This window comes from Serinus canaria, chromosome 5 (genome assembly GCF_022539315.1).
Source record: "Serinus canaria isolate serCan28SL12 chromosome 5, serCan2020, whole genome shotgun sequence".
Taxonomy (NCBI): Eukaryota; Metazoa; Chordata; class Aves; order Passeriformes; family Fringillidae; genus Serinus; species Serinus canaria.
In genome coordinates this window covers 45,624,789-45,648,049 of record NC_066319.1, presented here as the reverse complement: position 1 = coordinate 45,648,049, position 23,261 = coordinate 45,624,789, and the positions used below count along the sequence as shown (strand labels likewise).

The window sequence follows — 23,261 nt, the reverse complement described above, 5'->3', positions numbered from 1 at the left end:
ATTACATTCTGCATCATCCTTTTTGTGATTTTTTTTTTAAGTGAAGAATTAGTGTCAAATTAGTTAATCTAAGATTTTACAAGTCATAAGATTAGACTTGGTGAGGGGGTTTTTGGGGCTGGGGGTGTTGTTTGTTTGATAGTTTTTGTGGGTGCTTTTTTTTTAGGGGGTTTTCTTTGCTTTTTTAATATAGTGCTTGATTTTAAAGCCAGAACTTCTTTTGAATTCTTCCAGCATTGGAGGATTTGAAGTTGTGGGATATATCAAATAAGCACTTAAATGTGAAAAATGAAGTATTATCTAATTCCACACAGAACTGGTATTTGCCACCTTTCTTTTATGCTCTTGTAAGTAACAGGCTGTATATCAGAATTGATGATATATAGAGTTTATTATTCTAGTTAAGCTATTGTACAAATTGATGTGGTTTTCTGGGAGATCAGACTGTTGTTTGATACTTTTTGTGGCTTGTTTGTTGCTTGTACCCATATTTATGGGACTGCCAGTATATTAATTATTTCCTAACATTTTTAATAATTGATTGTCATGTAAAAAATACTGTTAGCTGAAGTTACTCTCAGCAAACACTTCAATTATTTAAAAAGGTTCTCTTAAAACTTACTAAGTTTACTCCAAGTAGGTTAAACATAAACCACAGTAGTTGTAATTTTAATCCTGCATTCTAAGCAAGGAGATTTGATGCATTCTTTTAAATTTTATTTTCCTAGGGTGGTTCTTAGGTTTTCCAGCAAGTCTTCTGGTGCTTTGCACTATAATTTTCAATGTGCATACTTTCAAGTGTTGTATACAACTCTTTTTTTATTTTCTTCAAGCTCTGAACAATGTAAATAATTTGTATAATAAGAGAATAATAATGAAATTTGCTTCCAACACTAACTGAAAATAGAGCATTCTGATCAGTTTTGATCAGGATATGACGATATGGACTCTTCAGAAGAAGTCTAGTGGAACTGTAAGTTTCCTGTAGGATGTTGCTTAGTCTGAGGGACTTCAGGGAGATTCCTGATTACTACTGCATTGAGTGACAGGGCTGTAGCAGGCAGGTCTGGGGGGAGCATCAGAGTGTGTCACATTGCTTGATTTGAAGAAAGGATCACAGAATGTAAGGCAGGTCTCATCATGCAGTAGTGTATTAAATACAGATATCCAACTATGGCTGATCCAAGCCATTGTGCTCTTTCAGTGCACAGCAGCTTATGGAAATTGCTGACTTGATGCCAAAAGCAGGTTTTAAAATGATGCTTGAAGGGAGCAGTATCTGTTCACTGGCATAACCAAGAGTTTTCAGTATTAGTAATGTTACTTGTCACACAGCAGAGCTCAGTCTTCCATACTTCAAATTTTTGTTTCATTCAACAGATTGGAAATACCTTCCATAGTTTAAGCCAGTATTGGACCAATTAACTTCTCTTGATCTCCTGACATTGTGAGAGAGTTGCTATGGAAGAAAATTGGGGTGGTTGCAGCATTTTCAAAAAGTGAAACGGACTGGATGAGAATTAAAACAACAATTCTATTTTGGAGATTAATAAGGTCTTTGCTGTAAATTACACTGGTTGGATGGTAAAGAAAGCTTCAAATCATGGATTAATAGATTAGTTTGCACTGATTAGGCAATAAAGCAGTAGCAAGAACCTTAGATGGTACAAGGCCCCATTATTATAGTGGTCCTAATATTTTTCATGAATTTACCAGTTGTGTTTTAAGAAGTTAGGTTATTTGCACAACGTCTTCTGTAGTGAAAACAAAACAAACTGTGAGGAAGCAGTCTTTTCTACAACCTCATTATAAATTAGGAGACCTGATTCCCACCCTTAGTGTTTTAATAACCTGAATGGCCTTTAGATATACTTGTTTTTGTGGAAACAATTTCCTCTAGATAAATAGTTTTTTTCCCTTCCTGCTGCTTGTCTCATCTGTATTTGCAGAAAGAATTTGTACTTCTTCTTGGTTTTTTTTTCCTGCTAGACTGACTAAATGAAGTATTTTTTGTACTCTGTAGTTTCCAGTAAATGGATCACCCTCACAGCCTTTCTGTGCAGCCACTCCAGTTTGAAATTCCTCAAGTGTGTGGGTTTTTTAGCTGTTACAATGAGAATTCCATATAACATTCCAGGTGTGCTCTCACTGGGATATTGTACAATGCCACTGTGTCTTTCTCCTTCTGTTCCAATGAGTAGTCCCTGAATTGCATCTGGCCTCTTCCCAGCTGTCTTACCTTGATGAGCCCAGCTGATAGGCAGCTCTGGTTTGGAATAATGGTTACACACGTTGTTTAATGCTCCTTCCCTCCTGACAAAATCATTGGCAATATAGATGCTGTTCCCCACTCATTCCTGAGGTGATATTATCTTTGAAGTTTTACTTTAGAAAGGACAGTCCTATGTGTCGTTGTTTCCATAATTCTGAGAAATGGACTGTTTTTTACTGCCTTTACTTTAGTCATCCCTAAATTGTTCTTGTTCCCTATTTGTCATAGTTTTCATATCTCAGACAGCATAGGTAAAGATTATGGTGAAGGTTGGGGCTTCATTCCTGAATATTCTTAATATTCATCCCCATTTAGTAAACACATTTTCTCTTTTTTCCTACTTTGATACAAAAAAGCCATAAAAGACAACTTTAGTATATAATAATCTGATTCATGTGTAGTTTAGCTTTGTTTTTTACTAATTTACGTAAGATGCAGCTTTTTGTGTTGCTCTTTTGTCCCCTGCTGTTCTTGATAGGATCCCTGCACATTTCTGATGTCTTACTTGCACGTCTTCTCAATGATTAGCTAGTCACACATGGAGTTTTACCCATTCAACTTGAGACACAGATCCTTAAATGTTTGAGCATCCTTGTGTTAAACACCAGGCTTCTGCTGCTTCTTGGATGTCTTTGCTAACCTTTGCTATCAGGTTATTTGTCACTGACATTCAAAGACTTAGTTATAAACCTGTTTGGATTTTTTCATTCTTTCTTTAAATAAAAATCCAGTAAAGTATGGATTAGGTTATGAGCAGCTGTTTTATAATATCCTCATTAGTTAGTAAGAACAGTCTTCAAGTAATGGAGTCATTTGCTGCTTCAGTAGCTATTTCATAAATTTATCAGCTATTAGCTCCAAGAATAACCAAGTCTTTCCACTTAAGAGTTTGAGTTGTTCTTCATTTTGTGTCTGGGTAATTAGTCTCCTAAAATGATACAATTCACTTTATTTTTAGCTATGTTAAAGATCTGCATCCATAGAAAACACATTTGTTGCTGGAACAAATAGCCTATTAGTCTGTCTTTGAAAGAACCTGTTTTACCTACTTCCCTTCCCCAAGGATTTGACCCTAACAGATTTCTGTTCCTATCTGTTGTATTTATTCTACATCTCTGACACACATTGTTCTACACTTAATTTCTTTTTTGAATATTGTTTTTTCTTAAGTTCTTCTTAATGGAGTGCTATTCACCCATGTCAAGGGTTCTCTGGCACCGTGTGCCAGTAATTTAAACTTCCGATTGTCAAACAGGCACAAACAGATAATGATGTTCATAAAATCTACAGCTTAATTTTTATCATCCTATAATTTTGGTAGTTTTTATCTATTCTTCATAATTTTCGTAGTGTATCAAAACGTCTTGTAAGGTTTAAAATTCTCTGTGTCTGTAATGCAAGCTGTATTCCAGAAGAGCTGTTTTCACAGATGCTTGAAGTTGACCTTTCAGAAAATCTTTTTTCAGATAACCTACCTCTTAGTTTCTAAAACCTTCCTGGTAATACTTATTCCTGACCTGCTTATACTTCCAGCCATGTTTCAAGGGAACTTGATAAAATTAAGGTAATATGGGAGCTCTCTTTGTCACATGGGGTTCCTCCTTTCTATTGCCTCCTTCCTCTTCCCTTCCTTCCCCCATTTGTCAAGTATGTAAAGTTGGCAGGTTTTCATTTTATTAACAACATCATGTTTCAATTTTCTGAGGTGTCTTAGTTCTTTTAATATTTATAGTCCAAATATTAATTGGATCCAGGGAAACTGCTCGATGTGGCTTTATAAATGCAACATTTTCTACTCACAAGATTATTTTCCTATAGTGTGGATAATCCTGCACCTGTGCACTTCATTTATTAGATCAGATGTCCTAACCTTTATTAGAATTGTGAATATTTTTCCATCATATACTTTGTTTGTTGTATGTATTTTGGAAAATGTGTGAACACCCTGTCCTGTTGACTGCCATAATGCACAAGAAACCAGAATGATGTTGCAACACGTGCATCCAAAAGCACCAAACTGATGTGTTGCTTTTATTCTTATACAAGTATATTTGTCCTCTGCTGTTTTGATGTTGAATCCTACACAAGTAGCCAAGGTTCCAGTATTTTTGTTGCACTGATTCCTGTTATGTTGGTGATTTCTTAATAACCAGATCCTCTCCCTTTCTTTCCCCTGCTCAATTTTTCCTTTTAAATTTTGCTTGTTGAATCTTAGTATTTTGCTGACCTTGTGCCTTCCCTCTGATACAAAATCCCTAAGATTCTTAAATGCCAGAAAACTGTTAATAGAAATTCAGTCTATCTGTAAACTGTATATAATAAGGTATATATTATGATTATTGACTCTAGAATGACTTGCAAATTCAGTGCTTCTGAATTGATTATGTTCCATAACTTTTGTAAAATGCTTTATGATCGCAAATTTTAAGAAATTGAGCTTTTCTAGGCTCTTCAAACTGTCAAATGTACTATCTTACAGAGAAGCAGGAAAGGGATTGTATGAGACAGATTCCTGTGATTTTGGTTTCAGGTTTTGATGCCTAGGTCTTGCTCTTTGGGTGAGGCTTGCATGTGCATGTGTTAAGGGTAGACAAGATGAGAGGAGTGTGAAGGAAGAAGGATGTTATTTGTCATATTTCCTTCTCTTGTCAGTCAAATGATGGACAGAGCTGGACATGTTTTTCTTTCAGTGTTACAGTTGCTGTTAAATGAGTATCTAGAGAGGACATCTCTGCCAAATGAAATACAACTTTAAATTATCCATATAGTTCCCTTTATACTCAAATCCAATTTACTGATAGGAAGAAAGCTAAGCTAGTATGAGTGCTCTACGTTACAGAGTGATTACACTGCTCTACATTCTTACAAGGTATCAAGTGAGACTTCATATGACATTATGTACCTGGCAGGTGCTCATTTTCTTTGACTAACACAGCAAGCTGCCTTTGGTTTCTTCCTCAGTCCCACAATGCACATGTTGCACACTAAGGTTGTGTGATTCATTTTTGGATTTACATGCTGGGTAGTTTCTGCTGAGGATGTTAAGTGCAATGCTGAAGATTTGACTACTATAACTTGATATAATTTCTTATTCTTGAGAAAACTCTCTGCACTTTTCAGTTACTATTAGCAGACTCCAAGTTTGTATTTGGGATAAGAAACTTCTGAGCTTTCACACATTTCCCCCCCCCTCTACACCCTTCTCAGTCTTCCCACGCAAACCATATGAGCAATCATATAAATTTTTCACTTAGTATGATTAAGGTTGCAGTGGAATAAAATGCCAAAGTACACCTGGGTTTTAAAACAGAAAGTAGGCTAACAGTTTTATATGCATGCTCTCCTCCTATATATGCTTTGTGCTTTTTAATTGAGATTTTGCTAAAAATTGCCTTTAAATTAGTATTTTTCTAGTATTGTCTGTTCCTAGGTGCTGTGACTCCTATAAATGTACCTACCAATGGACTAGCCTCCTTTATTGTCACATTGCATTTATATTCTTTAAATAACTAGGAGGCTATCTAGGTTACTCTGGTGAGAGCCTACAACTTGATACATCCTGTGGAATCCTGTGGTACTGTTAATTTCAATAAACTACATTGTCTTATAACTTTTTTTTAATTAACATAAAAATCCTGTCACCTATTGCTTCTGTCCAGTTGAAAAAGGCATCTTGTAAAAAGCACTGTAACTTTGATGGCATTAGATATTTATTGCAATTACTTAATTAAATTTTAATTATTACTGTATTTGAAATTTAGTTTTCTCCAGTTTGGTGTGATGCTGTCTTTAAAAATGTTTTTCATGCATTGGAATATCTTTTAACTTCTTTTTCCTTTTCACTAGATTGCTGTTTACAAAAGTCAAATTGGAGTCCCTGTGCAGAGGCCCAGATGAAGCACTCCTTACCTGTAAACACATGCTCCAGATTTGGAAATCCTGCTACAATCTAACTAACCCAAGGTAAGATGCTGTAGAGTGCTGGGCTGCTCACTTCCTTGCTTAGTAACTTTTCAGGGCAATATTAGGTCAGAAGTCCTGCATTTACTTGTTTTGGTATTTCATATAAGCAAATGAATCCTCTTGAAATCTAGAGACTGAGGTTCAAAGACACCAGTTGATGGTCATGTGGAACTACCCAGGGTTCTATGAAGTAAATGCCAAAGCTACTAAATTCTGCAATGATAAAGACTGGTTACAAAGATTGGGTAACTCAAATGAGTTACCCAGTTCTCAGTGTACTGGTATGGTCTTGTGTCCTGATCAGGGTTTTAGTCTTTTATATTGTCTGGTGGAGAGATTGCTGTAGTAGGAATTTTGTTCAAGGGTTTTCATTGAATAATGTTAGAGGACAAGACATTGATTAGACCCATGGCAGCATCAGTGATCACATGGACAGAAATGATGTCCTTGCATAGTCAGCATGGCTGTTTTTTTCAAGGGAGATCTTGCTTATGAACATATTTAGGTTCTTCGAAGGCATTAACAAATATATAAACATAAGTTGTTATAGTCCTGTTTGAGTTTCCAAAATGCTTTTGTCAAGGTCCTTTGCCATATATACTTAGACAAGCTGTGAAACAAATGAGAAGGCTACTTAGCAGAAATCCGTGCTGGTGTTATTCAATATGTTTATCAAATACCTGGAGAAGGACACAAGCAGAATTTCCTGCTCCCTGGTTGTCTGAAGGGTTGACAACCTCTGGAGAAGAGATGCTACAGCAGAAGAGCTTTGTACCACTTGGTATCAGATACCTGTGCAGCAGTATGATGGACATTCAGTTTTTGCTGTACTTTGAGTCCAGTCATGTAAACACATGCATCTCTTTTAGAAGAGTGACAGAGTTGACCTAATGGCAGAAGAGGGAAAACTATGAGCATTCAGAGCAGCAAAGTTTGGAGGGTGTGGCAGGAAAAGCCTGGGAGGGCACCTGAGTCAATGCCAGCATATTGAGACCCTGACAGTGCATTGTGGAGCAGGGAGCATCACTCAGGTTACAGAAAGCAAATATATCAGCAACCAGACAGGCTCAGGCTGAATCTTTTCAATTCAAAGTGCCTGAATGTGGAATAGGGGCCAGGGAGAAAATTTCTCTTCTAACCTAGTGGGTGGTGCTTTATTTTAGTTAGCTGGTTGTGTGTGTGGGCAAGCAGGGTTAAGAGTTTAGTATCAGAATACTGCACTTTGCAGAATAGCTACAGTTTCTGTGCAAGCCTAATTTCAGACTGGCTTTGCATGTACTCCAACACAACTTTTCACCTTCCATCTCTGCTGTTATATCCTTTACACATATCAGGGCTCTAATCATAACTTGTCATTACTGCCTTGTTGTTTTTGTGCTAAGAGCTACTGTGCCATGTTAAACACACTTTAAGTAAAGCCTCCTTCAGACATCAGCAGGGACTGTGAAAACTCACTCTTGGCTGTGTCAGCTTCAAACAGCAGTGCTTGATAACTCTCCTTGGCACCATTCTCCTCCAAGAACATCTAAGTGGAAAAATTAGTGAGGACTACTTCTCATGTGATTTTTTTTTTCATACTGATTTTTTTTTATCTTGACATCTAAGTCTTTTCTTGAAGTTATGGTAGTGCATTAAAATCAAATTCGGAATGGAATGAACAGGAACTGTGGAGAAGTGTCATGATAAAAGGAGACAGGTTTCCCAAATCACACATTCAGAGTTACATCAAGCAGTGAATGAGGATACCGAGTTGGAGTCTTCCTTTGGCTGGTCTATGGCAAATGGAAGGACTGAGTACCTGTATATTGTATCACAGTGATCCAGATCCATCCAGTTCTTACCCAGGGGTAACAGTTATCACTGAGACCTGAAATGGGACTGAGAAGGTTTTTTCACCCAGCTGCACTCCTCTTGTACTGGAGAATGGTGGTGTAGGATTGTTGTGAAAACTTTAATTTTTCAACCTTTCTAGTTTTAACACAGACTTCATTTTGTTGCAAAGCACCATTTGAAAATTATGTCTCCCACTAGGAATAATGGAAGCCTTTTTAAAAAAAGCTCTTTAAGTCAGTAATAAAAGGTCTTTTAATAATTTTAAACCTTTCTATAATGTTGTTCTTCAAAGATTTAAATATCTTTTATGTGTATTTGAAATATCATTTTCTATTATTATTTAGACTGAAGACTAATTTGGTGTATCATTTTCCCAATAAGATAAGAATTTACCTTTTTGATAAGCTGTGGTTTATATTAAATATTTCTTCTGCAATGAATCAGATTTAGTGGGAACATGGGTTTAGTGCCCTCAATAAAATTTTAATAATAAAAATAAAGCACAAATACCTAGACATACCTTAAAAAGGGCCAAATGCAATAGTGTGAATTAACTTTGTTCAATCAATGTAGAACTTTTGTCTTTAATTGAAATACAAACTTTTTTTCTCATGAGATGGTTAATATGAATTTTAAAATTATTTTGTGGTGCAAGACTTGGAAGATTTAAGTGTTTGCCTTTAGTCTACTGCTTAAAATGCATTAGAAAATAGTTGAATTCTTTTCCACTTGATGGTTTGCATTTAAAAAAAAGGAACAAACCACAGTGCCAGTGCTGTGCTTAGAAGATATTGACAGTAGGTCTGGCTCTACTTGTCAGCAACATTTGACATGTGGTTGCATGTGGAGTGAGGAAGTGATTACCACAGAAAATTTACACCAAGTGATGTAACAACTATAGCTGATAGTGCATGGCCCAGAAAGTTCCCCTCTGTTTCCTGTGGATTTCTATTATGATGTCATCTTGTAAGGAAATAATGCAATAATGGCATGGTAATACAAAATTTTTATTCTACCATTTTAGTAACAGCTCTAAAAAGAGGGAATGTTGTTTCACTGACTTTTGCAACTATTAAGAACTGTTGGGAGACTTCTTGCCATTAATTCAGTCCAAATTCAGAAGGAGGCAGTTGTAAAATTAAGGCAAATGGAGAGATGTGCTGAATTCCAGGCTTGCAGTTTAGATTAAAGTCTCTCAGGCTTTACTTTAGAATTGGATTTTAAAGTTATTTCTGTTCAGGAGAATCAGACAAAAGATTGCACTCTGCTAAGTTGGGCTAACAGTTCAGCTGCTTTGAAGCTTAATTACTATTAAGTTTTTGGGATGGTTTGGTTTTTTCATGAGGTTTTAAAGAAAATATTTATTGATAATGAATAGTACTAGACTTAAAAATCCTAAAAATGAAATTACTATATTTACCATAGAATGTTAAAGAAGGGATGCCCATATGTGCTTCCTTACACTTTGCTGACAATGTGTCTCAATGCTTGCCTGATCTGAGGGAGAAAAACCTCTTAGTTCTTCAGTCCCAGTTCTTGTGCTGAATTTTTAATAGTAGTTCTAGGAGCAGTTAGTTTTCCAGGAGGCATATCTACAAGAAGCCTGAGGGTCAGATACTGATTTACTGCTAAAGTAGAAGTTAAGTGCATTTGCCCATAGGTGCAGTCAGTAAAAATCACTGCTACTGCTTATGCTCCTGAGATGTTAGAAGTGTCCAAAATGTTTCTGCTATGCTGTTAAGAGTCAAGTTGAACATTAGGCAGTTAATAGGAATGTTAAAAAAAACCTGAAAACACAAAACTAAACCAGCCCTTTATAACATATTTACCTAAAACTGGATGTCCTGGCTTTAGCCTTTCTGTTTATCCCAGAGAAAGTGTGGATTTTCTAACTTATACCTGCCTTCTCGGCTTTCTGTGAAACCTGCACCCCATATCATATAAATATTCAAGGTACAATAGATTCTTTCTGTAGAGGTGTTAGTTATGAATTAAATTGAAAGCTACTGTTCCCTTTTTGGTTGTATTAATTATGAAAACAATTGCTGAAGTAAGTAAGGATTTAATTTTGCTCAGCTTAATTCTGTTTTAATGCAACTGGCTTAACGCACGGTGAGTGGTTAGTGGTGCTTGGTACTAAAATTGGTCATAGCTGTAACTTTTATAGCAAGAACCTTTGTGGGAGTGGGGCAGCATGCAACTTGTATATCAGTATATAATTTTGTATTTTAATAGCTTACAACTCCTGTATTTCATTACAGTGATTCTGGACGTGGGAGCAGCTTGTTAGACAGAGCTATTGCTGATAGACGACAGCTCAATACAATTACATTACCAGATTTCAGTGATCCTGAAACAGGTAAGAAATGCATATGAACAGTAAAATAGGTTGTGGTCTGGCCATAGCTAGATTTTGCATTAGTTATTTTTTTGATTTTGCAAAATGAAGTTATATTTTAATTATTGTCATATAAGTGGAAATAGACATTGTGTGATATAAGATTTCTTTTTCTTCTTTTTAATTTATGAAATACTTGCTGGCCATGTTCTCTGTAAATTAAAATATTTATGGTATGGATCTTGCTGAGTTTAGTAGTATTTCCTTATGCAAGGGCTAAAAAGTAGTATGCTGAATCAGCCTACTTGCCAAAGTCCTGTGCTTTTTCATTCATTCAATATTTGGGCATTTTTGTTTAGAAGATAATTTTTTTAAAAAATCAGAGAACTTTGAGTTTCAAAAGAATAAAATACATTGTTTTTAATTAATTTAAAATCTCAAATAGATGTTAAAATATAATTACATGGGTAGCTAGGCTTACTGTGGACATACATTGACATTATAAGCAAAATTTATTTGTTGTAAATCAAACATACTGTGGTATTTTTACATACATATAAAAAATCGTGGTGCACACGTATGCCACATAAAAGCTAATATTGTTACATGTCAGTAAATACTGACAATGTATGATTTGCCTGTATTAATATATTCAGTTATCCCAATGCAAACTAATATACCTTAGAAGTTATGCAATCAAAAAGTACATGAGCCATGCATTCTGTGGAGATTGCAGAAGGAATTATCATGATGCTCCTAATTCCAAAACTTTTCCATATCTTACTTGTGTTCTAAATACTGAGTTTTCTTTTTTCTGGGTTTTAAAATGACAGAAGGCTTTTCCTGGGACCTTTCAGGGGGGTATTTCTGCTCAATCACTATTTGACACAAACAGCTTATGGGAAAATATGCCAGCCTATGAATTTGAGTACACTTGACCCATAAATTAGACACATTGAAATGTGTACTGTATGTCTAATATCGCAATAGTGCAGTAGCGAAAAATCCAATTTAGTTATTTAACTTCTGAAAATTCAATTGGATTGAATGTTCAATTTTGAATGTAAAGCATGTTCTGTGCTTGCTATAGTGCAAGCAGTTTTGATTGCAAAGATCAGGTTGTTTGATTTCAAAGACCAGCAATTTGATATGGAGCAATTAACATGGAATCTTCTGTCTTCATGTATTTGTATAATTAAAAGGGGTAAGATAACATTGTCTCCTGCTATGGTGATCATTCTATATTCTAGTCTAGCTGATTGTTTCATTTTTAAGAGCATAACTATGTTTTGTGGGTTTCATATATATAGATACAGTTTTTTGCCTTCAAAAAAGTGCTTGTTGGGGATGGGTGTTGTGAAAGGTTTTTTGTGGTTAGTGGTGGTTTTTGTTTGTTTCTTTTCCAGTGAGGACATACAGCTCTTGATTTATACCTTCAGGGTGTCCCATTTTATTCCTGCCATACTTGAGAGCACAGTGAATTGGTGCACTTTAAAGATTACATAGTCCTCAATGCTTTTAAGTAAAGATGAACCCTCGTTCAAAACAGTGAGCTTTTCAAGAATCTTGCCCCAAATTCAAATCCTGCAGCCAATATCCTGATCCAGATAGGATCTCTGCATACATTCTGATTTTTCTAGCAGGTCCAAATTGTATTTTTTCTGATCTCAGCTGTATTGTTAGAACTTAACTCTATTGTCAAGGACAACAAGATGGAAAATTAAAAATATGGGATCCAGTTTTGATTATTTATCTTATAAAAGGTAATTGTGGAGGATCAGTGGGTAGATGTCCCTTTGTGGTGGTTTTTTTTTTTTTTTTTTTTTTTTTTTTATTTAAGAGAAGTTGGAGTTGATTTTGGTTGTTGGTGGGGTTTTTAATTGTTAATTTTAGCAGAAGAAACCTTGTTGCAATACCAGTACTCAATTTCTGGCAAAGACTAGAACTTTGTTATCTACTGAATCAATGTAATTATATATATATATAAAAGCTCCACATCCAGTATTTGTCCAGAATTCTTAATCAGAATATTATATAAACATTTGGAAGGAATTAAAAGATTATGGTACTACAAGAATAAAAACAGTCAAGCTTGCCATAGTGTTTGAGAAAGCTTAAGCAGGCTGTCAATAAAATATTGTTCACAACAGATAGATGATAGAAGCAATAGATGGTCAAGATGTTAGACCTTTGTAGGGCTGAAAGGGCTGACCTGCAAAATCTGGGGATCCACAGTCTTTAGAAATGCAGAAGGAATTTGGCAAAGTAAAAAATGTTAAAATGCAAGAAAGTTCTGGCTGAAAATCCTCTCAGGATGGAAGTGTTTGATCCCCTCCTTGTGTAATGCTACTTTGTGAATACATTTATATATCTGGATACATGTAAACATTTGGAAATTTTCCACTTCATAACTTTGCTTGCCATCTATGATGATGATGATGATTCCTTTTGCTTGTCTAATCTGAATTCAGTCATCTAAGTACCAAGAAATGAGAGATAAAATTAATATTTGAAGTTTATGTAAAATCCTTCCAAGAAAATCCAGGTGCAGTTGGGGTAAATTCTTCTTCTTTTAAAATCTATCAATTAAGCAGGAGTTGACTTTTAAATAAGAAGGGGTTAAAAACTTGCTTTATATGGAGCTCTTACCAATCCTATAATGATTAAGTGATTAAAGTTTAAATTTGTGTAGCCTTTAAAGTCTCAAAAGAGTGTATTGTGGATTTCTTACAAGGCCAGACTGTTGATTCTAATGTCCTGATCAATAACTATGTCAAATTTACTTTAAACTTGTCTGTTTCAGTTGGCTTGCCATGAGTGGCATGCAGTTATGTTTGTATATATCAATGAAGAAAATAAATTTAGAGGGGAGAAAAAAAGAGCTTTGATGAATCAAGCAATCTCACAGGGACACAGACACATTTCATATTCAGAGACAGACAAAAATATGCAAATCTCTACAGACTGATTGGCTATTTGCTTAAGATAAATTGCAGTCAATCTTTATAAAACCTTACTGTTCAGTCTACTTTCAGTTCATTTAGTTTATCATAGGAAGAACCAATATTACGTGAGTTTTAGATTTTGGCTTTTTTTTTTCCCATAAATATATTTTTTAAAAATTTTATGCCTTGGAACATAAGGACAAAAGTATTTTATTTCCTTTTTAAATCTAGTATTTAAATCTAAATTGACTATGAAAGAAGAGCACATATAAGTAAAGGGGTATTTTTGTTGCTGTTGCTTTCAGAAGTGATGTTTATTTTATGTAGGAGCCATTTTGATCTTACCGAACAGTGAAACAAATGCTTTGCGGTTTTGGCATCCATGAGTCCCCTAAACCCTGTTGGATCTTTTTTCTTTCCTTTCCCACTCCACACCCCCTTACCATTCTCTTTGTTTCGCTTTTTAGCCTCTGATACTTCCTCATCTTCTCTCTCAAGAACAGAGTCTCCTCTCCAACTGTTTGTATCTTCTCATCTTCCTCATCCTCATCCTAAACCAGATACCTTTGTCTGGCCCCATGCAGCCTCTCCATACTGTGACCAAGTTCCTGAGCCCTGTTCACCTTCTCGCTGTAAATTGGCTTTCTATTCCTGATGAGCATGTTTGTGCTGTACTATTCTGATAATCTTCACAGCTGATAAACCGTGGTTGAATAGATTATGTTTCAACAGTGTCAGTGAAATCCGGCCTTTCAGCTGCTTTTCATTAAAAACTGCATGGGTTTTAAGAGTTTCATCAGAGAAGGCTGTTTTATTCATCCCAAAAGATGTAAAGCTACAGACATATTCATGTTCTCATGAATGTTACAGAGAATTATAGGTGTTCAGCGAAAGAGATTATTGGTCAAGGCTGCTTTGTAGCATTTACAGATGTAAATTATTTCCAGTGCTGGCATCTTTTGCCTAACAAGACTGTCCCTGCCACAGAATCTCCTGTTACCTGGACAGTTTTTAATAATAACTTAATTTCAGAAAGCCTTTAACTAATTACAACCAAAACATTCCCTAAAAATTCGCATGAAGGGAACCATTGCCTGAATATCAGTGTGTATCATGATACAGGTAGGGCATTTTGGAATATTTGGAGGAGGCATTAGAGCACTGAAAATCAGCATTCTGCTCTTTCAAGTCAAGAGCCTTTCTGATAATTGAAATTATGCCAATTTAAACCAGCTGTATGATCAGTCTCCATGGTGTTTAAATACAAAGTGTACACTAATGCTGCTGGAGTAGTTCAGGTGACAGGGTAAAATCAGCATAGTTTCTAAGCCATTACCTTTTAACTCCTTTTAATTTCTCTTAAATTGTTCTTCATTCATACCTTTATAAAGAGCACTTTTTTTTGTCACTGAATTTACTATAATCTGTTCTTAAATAGTTTTTGGCACGTAGTCTTTAGACCAGTTTCATGTCAAATATATTAGTTCCAAGCAAAATGTAGCAAATAAATCTTTGTGTATTAGCAAAATTCACTTGTTAAATAGCTGACATGAGACCAGGGTTTTGAAAACACTACCTGCTATGTAAGCCTGTAACTGGAAGTGCCAGGAAATCTGTGTCCTACAGAAGTTTGAGTCTGACTTCCTTGAAGCATTTGAATAGCTGATTGGCTGCTATTACAGGTTTGGGTGTCATTGAGTTGAACTTCTTCAGACCTATACTATAAACAGTACCTCCCAGTCAACATTACATTACTTGTTCTTGTTGTTTGCAAAGCTCTAAGTTAGTAAGAACCTACTCAAGAATGAAGGCAAACTGAAAGAATGATAAAGCTAGATTCCATTTTGTGAAGCCCAAGTTTTCCACTTCCAAGCTCCTGTATCCTCAGGGAAAGGAGCTTCTACCATTTGTATGTGAAGCAGCAGAACCACGAAAAAGAAGAAAACAGATATTGGAGTCCTTTGTATGGTGTCAATAATTAATGAAAGTTAAAGCTGTCTGAGTAAGGAGCAGTTTCCCTAGATGCCTATAGTATGATAATATAATTTCAGGGGCTGAAAATCTCATGTTCTGTATCTTGCTCGATTCAATTTTCTTATAGTGAAGGAAGCCAAGGGCATTTTGTATTATTGACTTGACTTCCAATTTCTGTTGAACAGGAACATGATTTTAGAGGTGTAGCATCTTATTTAGCTTTTTTATCTTTTGAAATCTTGTAAACCTGATTTATAGTTTGAAGATTATCAGAAATCCTTTGGCTTTCTTACAGTTTCTGGCTTATATATCTTTATATAACATTTTTTTTCTTTTTACTTTGGTTTGTAATTTGTGGTTTGATCTATCCAAAGGCAATCCATCAGATGCTTACTTTCACGGGGTTTACTCCCTTTTTTCAGTTTGTAAGTAGTATTGACTGTGCAGTTCTATTAATTTCTGAAGGACTAAAATCACCTTTTCCTTTAGCACAAGCCGTACGTGTTTGGTCCATCAGTAGTTGAAGCTCGATAGTTTGTAGAGCAAGGCTGATGCTCTTTGCCCATTCAGTCACCCTAAGGGCTGTAATCTTACGAGACCTGAATGCACTCAACTAACACTTGCATTTAATAATTAAAGAGGCAGTATTCATTTCTAGAGGACTGCAAATAAAGATATATTAGGCAGGTCTTGTGTAACACAATGGCCAACTGCCAGTACATTGTATTATAGCACTGCTGATCCAGAACACAATAGTGCAACTACTGTCATGAGTTGTAATAAGCTACTACTTTCTTTTGTGGTACGAGTTTTGCTTGTAAAATAAATGGAGTACACTTTGAAATAATGAAATTATGAAAGAATGAAGAATATAGATCAATAAAAATAACTGCTGTTTTAATCAGGATATAAATTAATATTCTTTTTCTCTAATCAGTTACCTTATAAAGCTGTGTTCATAGCATTCAATTGTATTTTTCATTGATTACTTTACCTTTGCATAAATTTTTTTGGGGTAGTGTAGGAGATCAATTTAGTGAAGGAGAGAAAAGTAAGAAGATACATAACCCCAGATGTTTGACAATGACTAAGCACAGAAAATCTTTTTCAAAGAGCTGAGAGAATGCTTTGTGAATGATGCTGTCCTTACTTGACTACGTCATCTCCATGCACAAATTTGTAGTGTAAGATAAGATAGCTTTGTAATTTGTGATTGTGAAAAGTATCTCAGACTCTTAATGAATTTTAGATGAAAAAAAATTGTGAATTTTGGCTAAATCTGCCAGTCTGTCATATCAAATGCATCACTTCAGGGATGTATTAGTCCTGCAGAAGGTGCTGCCTCTTTGTATTATGTAATTGCTTTTCCTACAGTTCTCAGTGTGTCACACCACTAATGTTCTTACTTCCAGCTCTCTGTGTGCATGTAAAGTTGAGTCATGGGGATTTTTATCTTTTCTCCTGCATGAGCATTGCAGTTAAAGCATTTTTTTCTTTATGTGAATATTGAAATGTTTAAAATGGGATGAATGTAAAACTATTGAGTTTTTTTTCTTTTATTCTTTTTTATTTTATTATTTTATTTTTTCATTCTCTTTTATGCCATAGTGGTTTTGTGAGTTGATATGAACATGTTCCATGAAGGATGACAGTCCATTCTATTGCTCATTTTCAGATAGGAAATTGATGTACATAGCAAAGTGATTTTGTTTTTCTCAAAGCTGCCATGCCATCTAGGTCCTGATAGAGTCCACATGTTAGTTTATGTTCATTACACTGCATTGTGAAGAATTTATGTGGAAGTGACCAAGGAAAGAACTGAAGAAGTCATGACATGCTCATTTCCATAGGGTGTGTGGTATTTATAGATGGTATTTAATGGGGGAGTTCATGTGGACTCCTGTGTAACATTTACAAAAAGCCTGAAGACAATAAACTGAATACATTATTCACAAAAGTTTAACTGTAGGTGTGACTTGGAAAAGAAAGGTTTCTGTGACATGACTTAACTTCTTGGGTAAATTGTTTTTGTTCAAGGCTCTTGGTAGGTTTTCTATTTGAGACTGAGTTGAAACACTGAAACTTCAACATGGTTGTTGCAGACAGGATGTTAGATTAGAAGAAACTAGATTCTGGGCAAGTGCCATTATGGGAAACTTGAGTGGGAGGTTTTACCTTTTTGGTTTAGGAACATTTTGTCATGGTTAAGGCCTTCTGTCACACTTAGCAATGTGATTGTGATTCCAGATGTTAATCAATTTAACTAGTGAATTCTGGGTCTTGCAAAGACTGGCCCTGTTTCACACTTGGCATTTTTAGTATAAACAAGCTTCAGAACAAAGCTAAACAAATGAAAGTGAGTAGCCAGGATCTATTTTGGTGATATATTAATTTTCCAGGCCTCATGATTTCCATTTCAAAATAAATACTCTTTGCTGCTTGTGTTATTTGGAGGGAATTTTTTCTTGAGTCTCAAATGACATGCTATAACAGCAGGTATAGAAGTTACTCAGGAGGAGCAAAGGTATTTTTGTACATGAGACATCAGTAAAATTCTAAATGAGTAATTGCTGCAACTCTATCTGAGCATTTGAAGGAAGCTACAACACAGTGAATTGTAAGTGAAAGTGAGAATATGTTTGTGTTTGGCTGTGGGTCCTGACCTCAGACCAAAGAAAGCCAAATGCAGATAAAATGGAGACAAGAGAGCAGAGCTGGTGACAAAACCAACAGGGAACCTCCAAATAAACTGGCTACATAGGATCTATAAAGCCTCAAGGAGACTCTAAGACATACTTGTTACTCTCAGTTTCTCACAAGCCACTTTGTATCTTTACCAGTGGTAGCTGAAATGACTGTATGTTTTAGAACTGTCATGTGAATATAAAGATCTGAAGCTGTTAGGACATCCTGGGTTAGGGCAAGGGTCCAGATAAATAAGTTAGTTCGAATATGAAAATACCTGAGTAAAATTTCAAGGCATGTAGGAAAAACTTCTTAGTACACAAGATCTTTAAATGATGTTTAGTTTATGAAATGAAAATTTTACTAGAAGTGTTTGAACAAAAAAGAGCCAGAAGTGAGTCAGATGGCAGCTAATTGTGCAGTACTAAAGCATTGAGGGCTTTATGGGGTACAGTATTAGCATCAGTGCAATGTCCCTGCAAGGTGCCTGATTGGCCATTGCTTTGTATATGTCTGTGTTTTCTTCAGAGAACTAATTGCTGCAATATGTTAAGGGATACCTTTTTCCTAAAGAGGAAATATAAACAATTTGAATGATACCACTTCAAAGAAAAATTAAACTTTTAAACTTTTTTTCCTCTTTTTATGCCACTCTTTATAAGATCCAGGGTAGGAAGCATTCAGTATTCACTCTGTTTAGTTTTAATACAGATGGCACAGAAACTTGTAAGAATCTTATACGGTATAGTTCTTTTTTATAAATAAATTGATGTAAAAAAAGTTTTAATAATGTATTATCATATGTGCTTTATGATTAAGTACTGGAGGCTTAAAATCTAACAGCACAATTCCTATATGAAATTACTTGTGGCCTGACTAGCAGCCAGAGTCCTTGCTTTAAATAATAGAAAATACAGGCCCTTTTAAACACTAAATTGCATACTTGCTTTTCCAATGGAAGAGATTAGATGATCTCTTTTGTGGCAGTGAATTTCACCTTTTCTTTACAAATTGTTCTGGAGAGAAGAAGGTGCTTTCACTATTAGTTCCTGGAAGGCTACAGTGATGTGCTTTACAGAAATGGCTCTCAGACAAGAGGGTACTCGTGACTGGTGCCTATTTTTGGTACACTTGCCAGTATTTTTCTAGTAACACACTCCATATGCTTCTTGCTTAGACTTCCCTTTTAAGTTTCTTCTGAATTTAAGCTTTAAAATAGGAGACAAAAACTAGAGTGAATGTTCAGCTGTGCAGGCTGGATTTTAAGTTGTTTCATCAGCCAGTAAAAAGAAAAGCAAACTCTACTGCCAGACACTGTTTCAGATATCCAGGGCAATTCCTTGTTCATAATGACATGAAATTCTAATTATGTCCTGTGCTGCTTTTCCTTTGTTTCTTTCAATTAAGGGAACTGTGATGAATACTTTCAGACTAACTTCCTACTGATCTAGGAATTTCTGGTGCTTACTGGTTTTTTCATTTATCTTGTCACACTTAAAAAATATATATTTCATGTGACAGATCTCTTCTCATTAAAATTCTAAGAAAACCTGTGATATTGAGTGAAGATTTTGTTTATTTCTTAACTTGTAATGATGAGGACAAGATTTTGGGGTGCAGTTCAACTTGTACAGGATTCAGTATTTTCTTTTGGAGTATCTGCCATTGTTGATCATTATGGATAAGGTGATGGAATTAGACAATTTCTCATCTGATCCATTATGGAATATTTTAGTGCCTTTATTTTTTAATCAGGCCTAATCCATATGAGGTTTTGTAATTTGTAATTATAAAACAACTAGAGTTATGCTGAGGCTTAGATGACAAGAAGGAGTGTATTTAAAACATTCATGGTCTTGATTTAAAAAAAAGTCATGACTAAATATGCTGGCAGTAATTGACTATCAAAAGTACAGTTGCCATTAGATATTCTCTAGTCATAGAAGCTTTTTAATTCCAGTACTTTGAAAAGGTTATTATTTTCCAGTGAGATTCTAATCTGACTTGGAAATGATACATTTTATTAGAATTATCCTTAGTATGCTCTGGGAATGTTTTCTATGCAAAAAAACTTTGTGGACTTTTTTGCCACAAGGTGCTTTAACTCAGCTTTCTTGATTAGGCAAGTTTTACATTCAGTGCAGTTTAATGGTGTATTTTGTGATTGCTGTGTGTATTTTAGTGATAGTGTATGTTGTGATTGCTGTGTGTATTTTAGTTCTCTTTTTTGTTCTGTTATTAGTTGTAAAATAATCCTCTAATTGCACTCTGTGGAAAGTTACAGTTAATACTAACATCAGAGTGAATGCAGCAACCTGAAGACTACAGTGTATGATACCACCACAAACCTTTTTTGGATTGCACATTGCCAGAAAAAAGGTGCCAATAGAGACACCTCTAAGGTGTTTAATAGAGAGTATTTTTAGTAGCAACCCCAAAAAATGTCAGGTACAGTTACCAAAGTTTAGTGTGTTTTTTATATAGGCTTTCAGACCAGTATGAAAGCTTTCGTAAGAAAATTAATCTGGCATTTATAAAAATTCTCCAAAATGGTAAATGTAAATTAAATGCTGAGTTTGGGGTACAGCCTCTTATAAAAAGGGTTGCAATTAAATCTTTTATGCCATGTATATGGCCTTCATTATTTCAGTGCTGGTAAATTCTTTCTATTACTTTTACAGGTTCAGTCCATGCCACATCAATAGCAGCTTCCAGAGTGGAGCAAGCATTGTCTGAGGTTGCTTCTTCCCTGCAAAGCAGTGCCCCTAAACAAGGTCCCCTGCATCCTTGGATGACTCTGGCTCAAATATGGCTACATGCAGGTATTGTGATAGTAAAATGTATTTTTTATGCCCTCCCCTTTATTGCTAGGCTAAGGACTTCCCAAAATCTATTTGCCTCATTCAGAATCTGTTACCGCTTATGAGATCATATTATTTCCATGTGTGAGGCACCAAAACAAGCCAAGAAATAAAAAGCACACTAGAGTTGCTCTGTGTGTAAGATCTTTTATGAAAGATAAGGCAGTAGTTTTAGAATGTAGCTGTTAGCAGTGGAGTCATATCTTCTGTAAAACAAACACAGTACTCCCTCCCTTATCCCTGAAGAATTTAGTTTCTGAAATACCTAGAGTATCTTAGTGCTTGGAAATCTTGGTGTCCTTGCAGGATGACAGAATATTCTGATTTGGAAGGCAGTCACAAGGATCATCAAGTGCAATTCTTTAGTGAATGATGCATGAGAGGATGGAACCTGTGACCTTGGCATTACTAGCACCATGCTCCAACCAGCTGAGCTAATCCCAGGTCACTGAATCTATTGAATGGAAAAAAATGTTTGTAAGATTTTCACTAGAGTTCCTGTAACTACACAATTTTATAACAGAAAAGAACTGCATATGCAGGGAAAGAAACAGTAGTAGTACTATCAAGCAGCCTGTCCCTTGCAGCTGTGATAATGAGCCTGAATTCTGTTCTTTTCCTGCTGGTTTCATTAATGTTAAAGATTCAGGATTGTTTGTCTAAATGTGGAGTCATCCTGAGTGGATTTAGTATTGTTATGATGCCTCAAGCTAACTGCAGTATCACAGTGGCTGTTACATAAAGTTTTAACCAGAAAATTATGATCCAGTATATTTTTATACAGTTAAAATGTATAGCATGCAATTGTTTTTATTGATAGCTGGATCAGAAAGATGTAATTTAGAAATCAGCCAGCAATTGTAATGCTTTGTTCTGCTTTCAGAGCATTTTTTAGTGTCATATTTTTTTTCTTCCATGTTTTCAACAAAACAGTGCTTTATTTAGCATTTACATAGCATTTAAATTTACCTTTTTACATCTACAGTTTTGTGGTGTGAAAGTCATTGCAGGGTAATGGCTCCCAGTTTGAAATGGTTTAGTGGTTTAGAGAAAAAGCCCAGAAGATTGGAAAGAAAGCAATTCCAGTGATTAATAATAGTGATCTCATTTGGGCTTCTCAAAGGCAACACAGCTTAGAATAGGGCAAGGTCCAGCAGGGTGTAGTAAAGTTGCCTGCTCTGCATTGTGGCAGCATTGACTTTAAATATTTATAAACTGCCACAGATGACCATCTACAGTAACTCTTAGCACCTATAATGCTGATAATTTCTCAGCCTTCTGTGGCAGCTTGTTCCACTACTTATTCACTGTCTGGGGGGGGGCTTTTTGGTTTTTTTTAAAAAAAATTTGTGGGTTGTGGCAGCTTTGATTTGCCAGTCTGAGTTTCTTTCCCAGCCAACTCACCAATGAATGTAGTGGGTCTAGTGCTGGCCAAATGCCAGGGCACTCACTAGAATTATTTACTCACTTCCTGCTGTGAGATAAGGATTAGGAGGAGAGCAAAACAGGGTCAAAACTTTAAAGGGTATAAAGAAAACTTTATTACAGAATTAAAAGATAAAATAATAAGAAAAACAGAATAAACCTTCAGAACACTTCTACTTCTCCCACACCCTCTTTTCTTTCTCACTATCAATGTAAAGGGGCAAATCCTGGGACTTTCAGTCAGTTTACCACCTCCAAAACAGTCTTTCTCCAGTTCTCTTAGAGAGAGGAGTCTCTCTTGCTATGCCATGGAGACTTCTCCACAAGAACAAAAAAATAAAAAATCGAAGACTTAAGATAGAAATAGCAAACTAGAAAGAGTATTCTGGGGTGTCAAACAGCTATTTAGAAGTTTTAAGTCCTGATACACTTAGAAAAATGACTTTCCTGAAAGAGTAATGCATTTAAAATGATTTAGGTAATAATTTCTTTTTTAAGATGCAAATTTTTTTTAGGAAAATAGTCTTTATCTAAAGTGAAACTATTTACAAATAAAGCACAACATCTAGTCATGGTATGATGAAGCAAGAATCATTAATTGGTCCTGACATTCCTTCCACAGCTGAAGTCTACATAGGAATTGGAAAGCCTGCTGAGGCTACAGCATGTACCCAGGAAGCAGCTAATCTCTTTCCAATGTCCCATTATGTTCTCTACATGAGGGGTCAGGTGGCTGAACTTCGTGGGAATATCGATGAAGCCAAACGCTGGTATGAAGAGGCCTTATCCATTAGTCCTACCCATGTGAAAAGCATGCAGAGGCTGGTAAGTCTTGAGCCCCTGGTCATGAGCAATGTCATCTCAACTGGTGGTACTGTACTGTGAAGTCTTGATTTGGTGTAGGTAACCTGTAACTTGTGAGTTTGGGATCTGTATTCTTATTACACAATGCTTTGGAAACAGTC

General features: G+C 35.6%; 1 protein-coding gene across 3 annotated transcripts in view; it reads left to right on the top strand.

Moving 5' to 3' along the window:
- TTC7B (tetratricopeptide repeat domain 7B) overlaps positions 1 to 23,261 on the top strand; it is a 119,180-nt gene that overhangs the window by 68,913 nt on the left and 27,006 nt on the right. For all 3 annotated transcript variants that reach the window (XM_050975344.1, XM_030240255.2, XM_050975343.1), the window contains 4 exons: positions 6,119 to 6,235; positions 10,330 to 10,427; positions 20,692 to 20,832; positions 22,919 to 23,121. In XM_050975344.1, the coding sequence (XP_050831301.1) occupies positions 6,119 to 6,235; positions 10,330 to 10,427; positions 20,692 to 20,832; positions 22,919 to 23,121 (559 nt within the window). The remainder of the gene's footprint in view (positions 1 to 6,118; positions 6,236 to 10,329; positions 10,428 to 20,691; positions 20,833 to 22,918; positions 23,122 to 23,261) is intronic.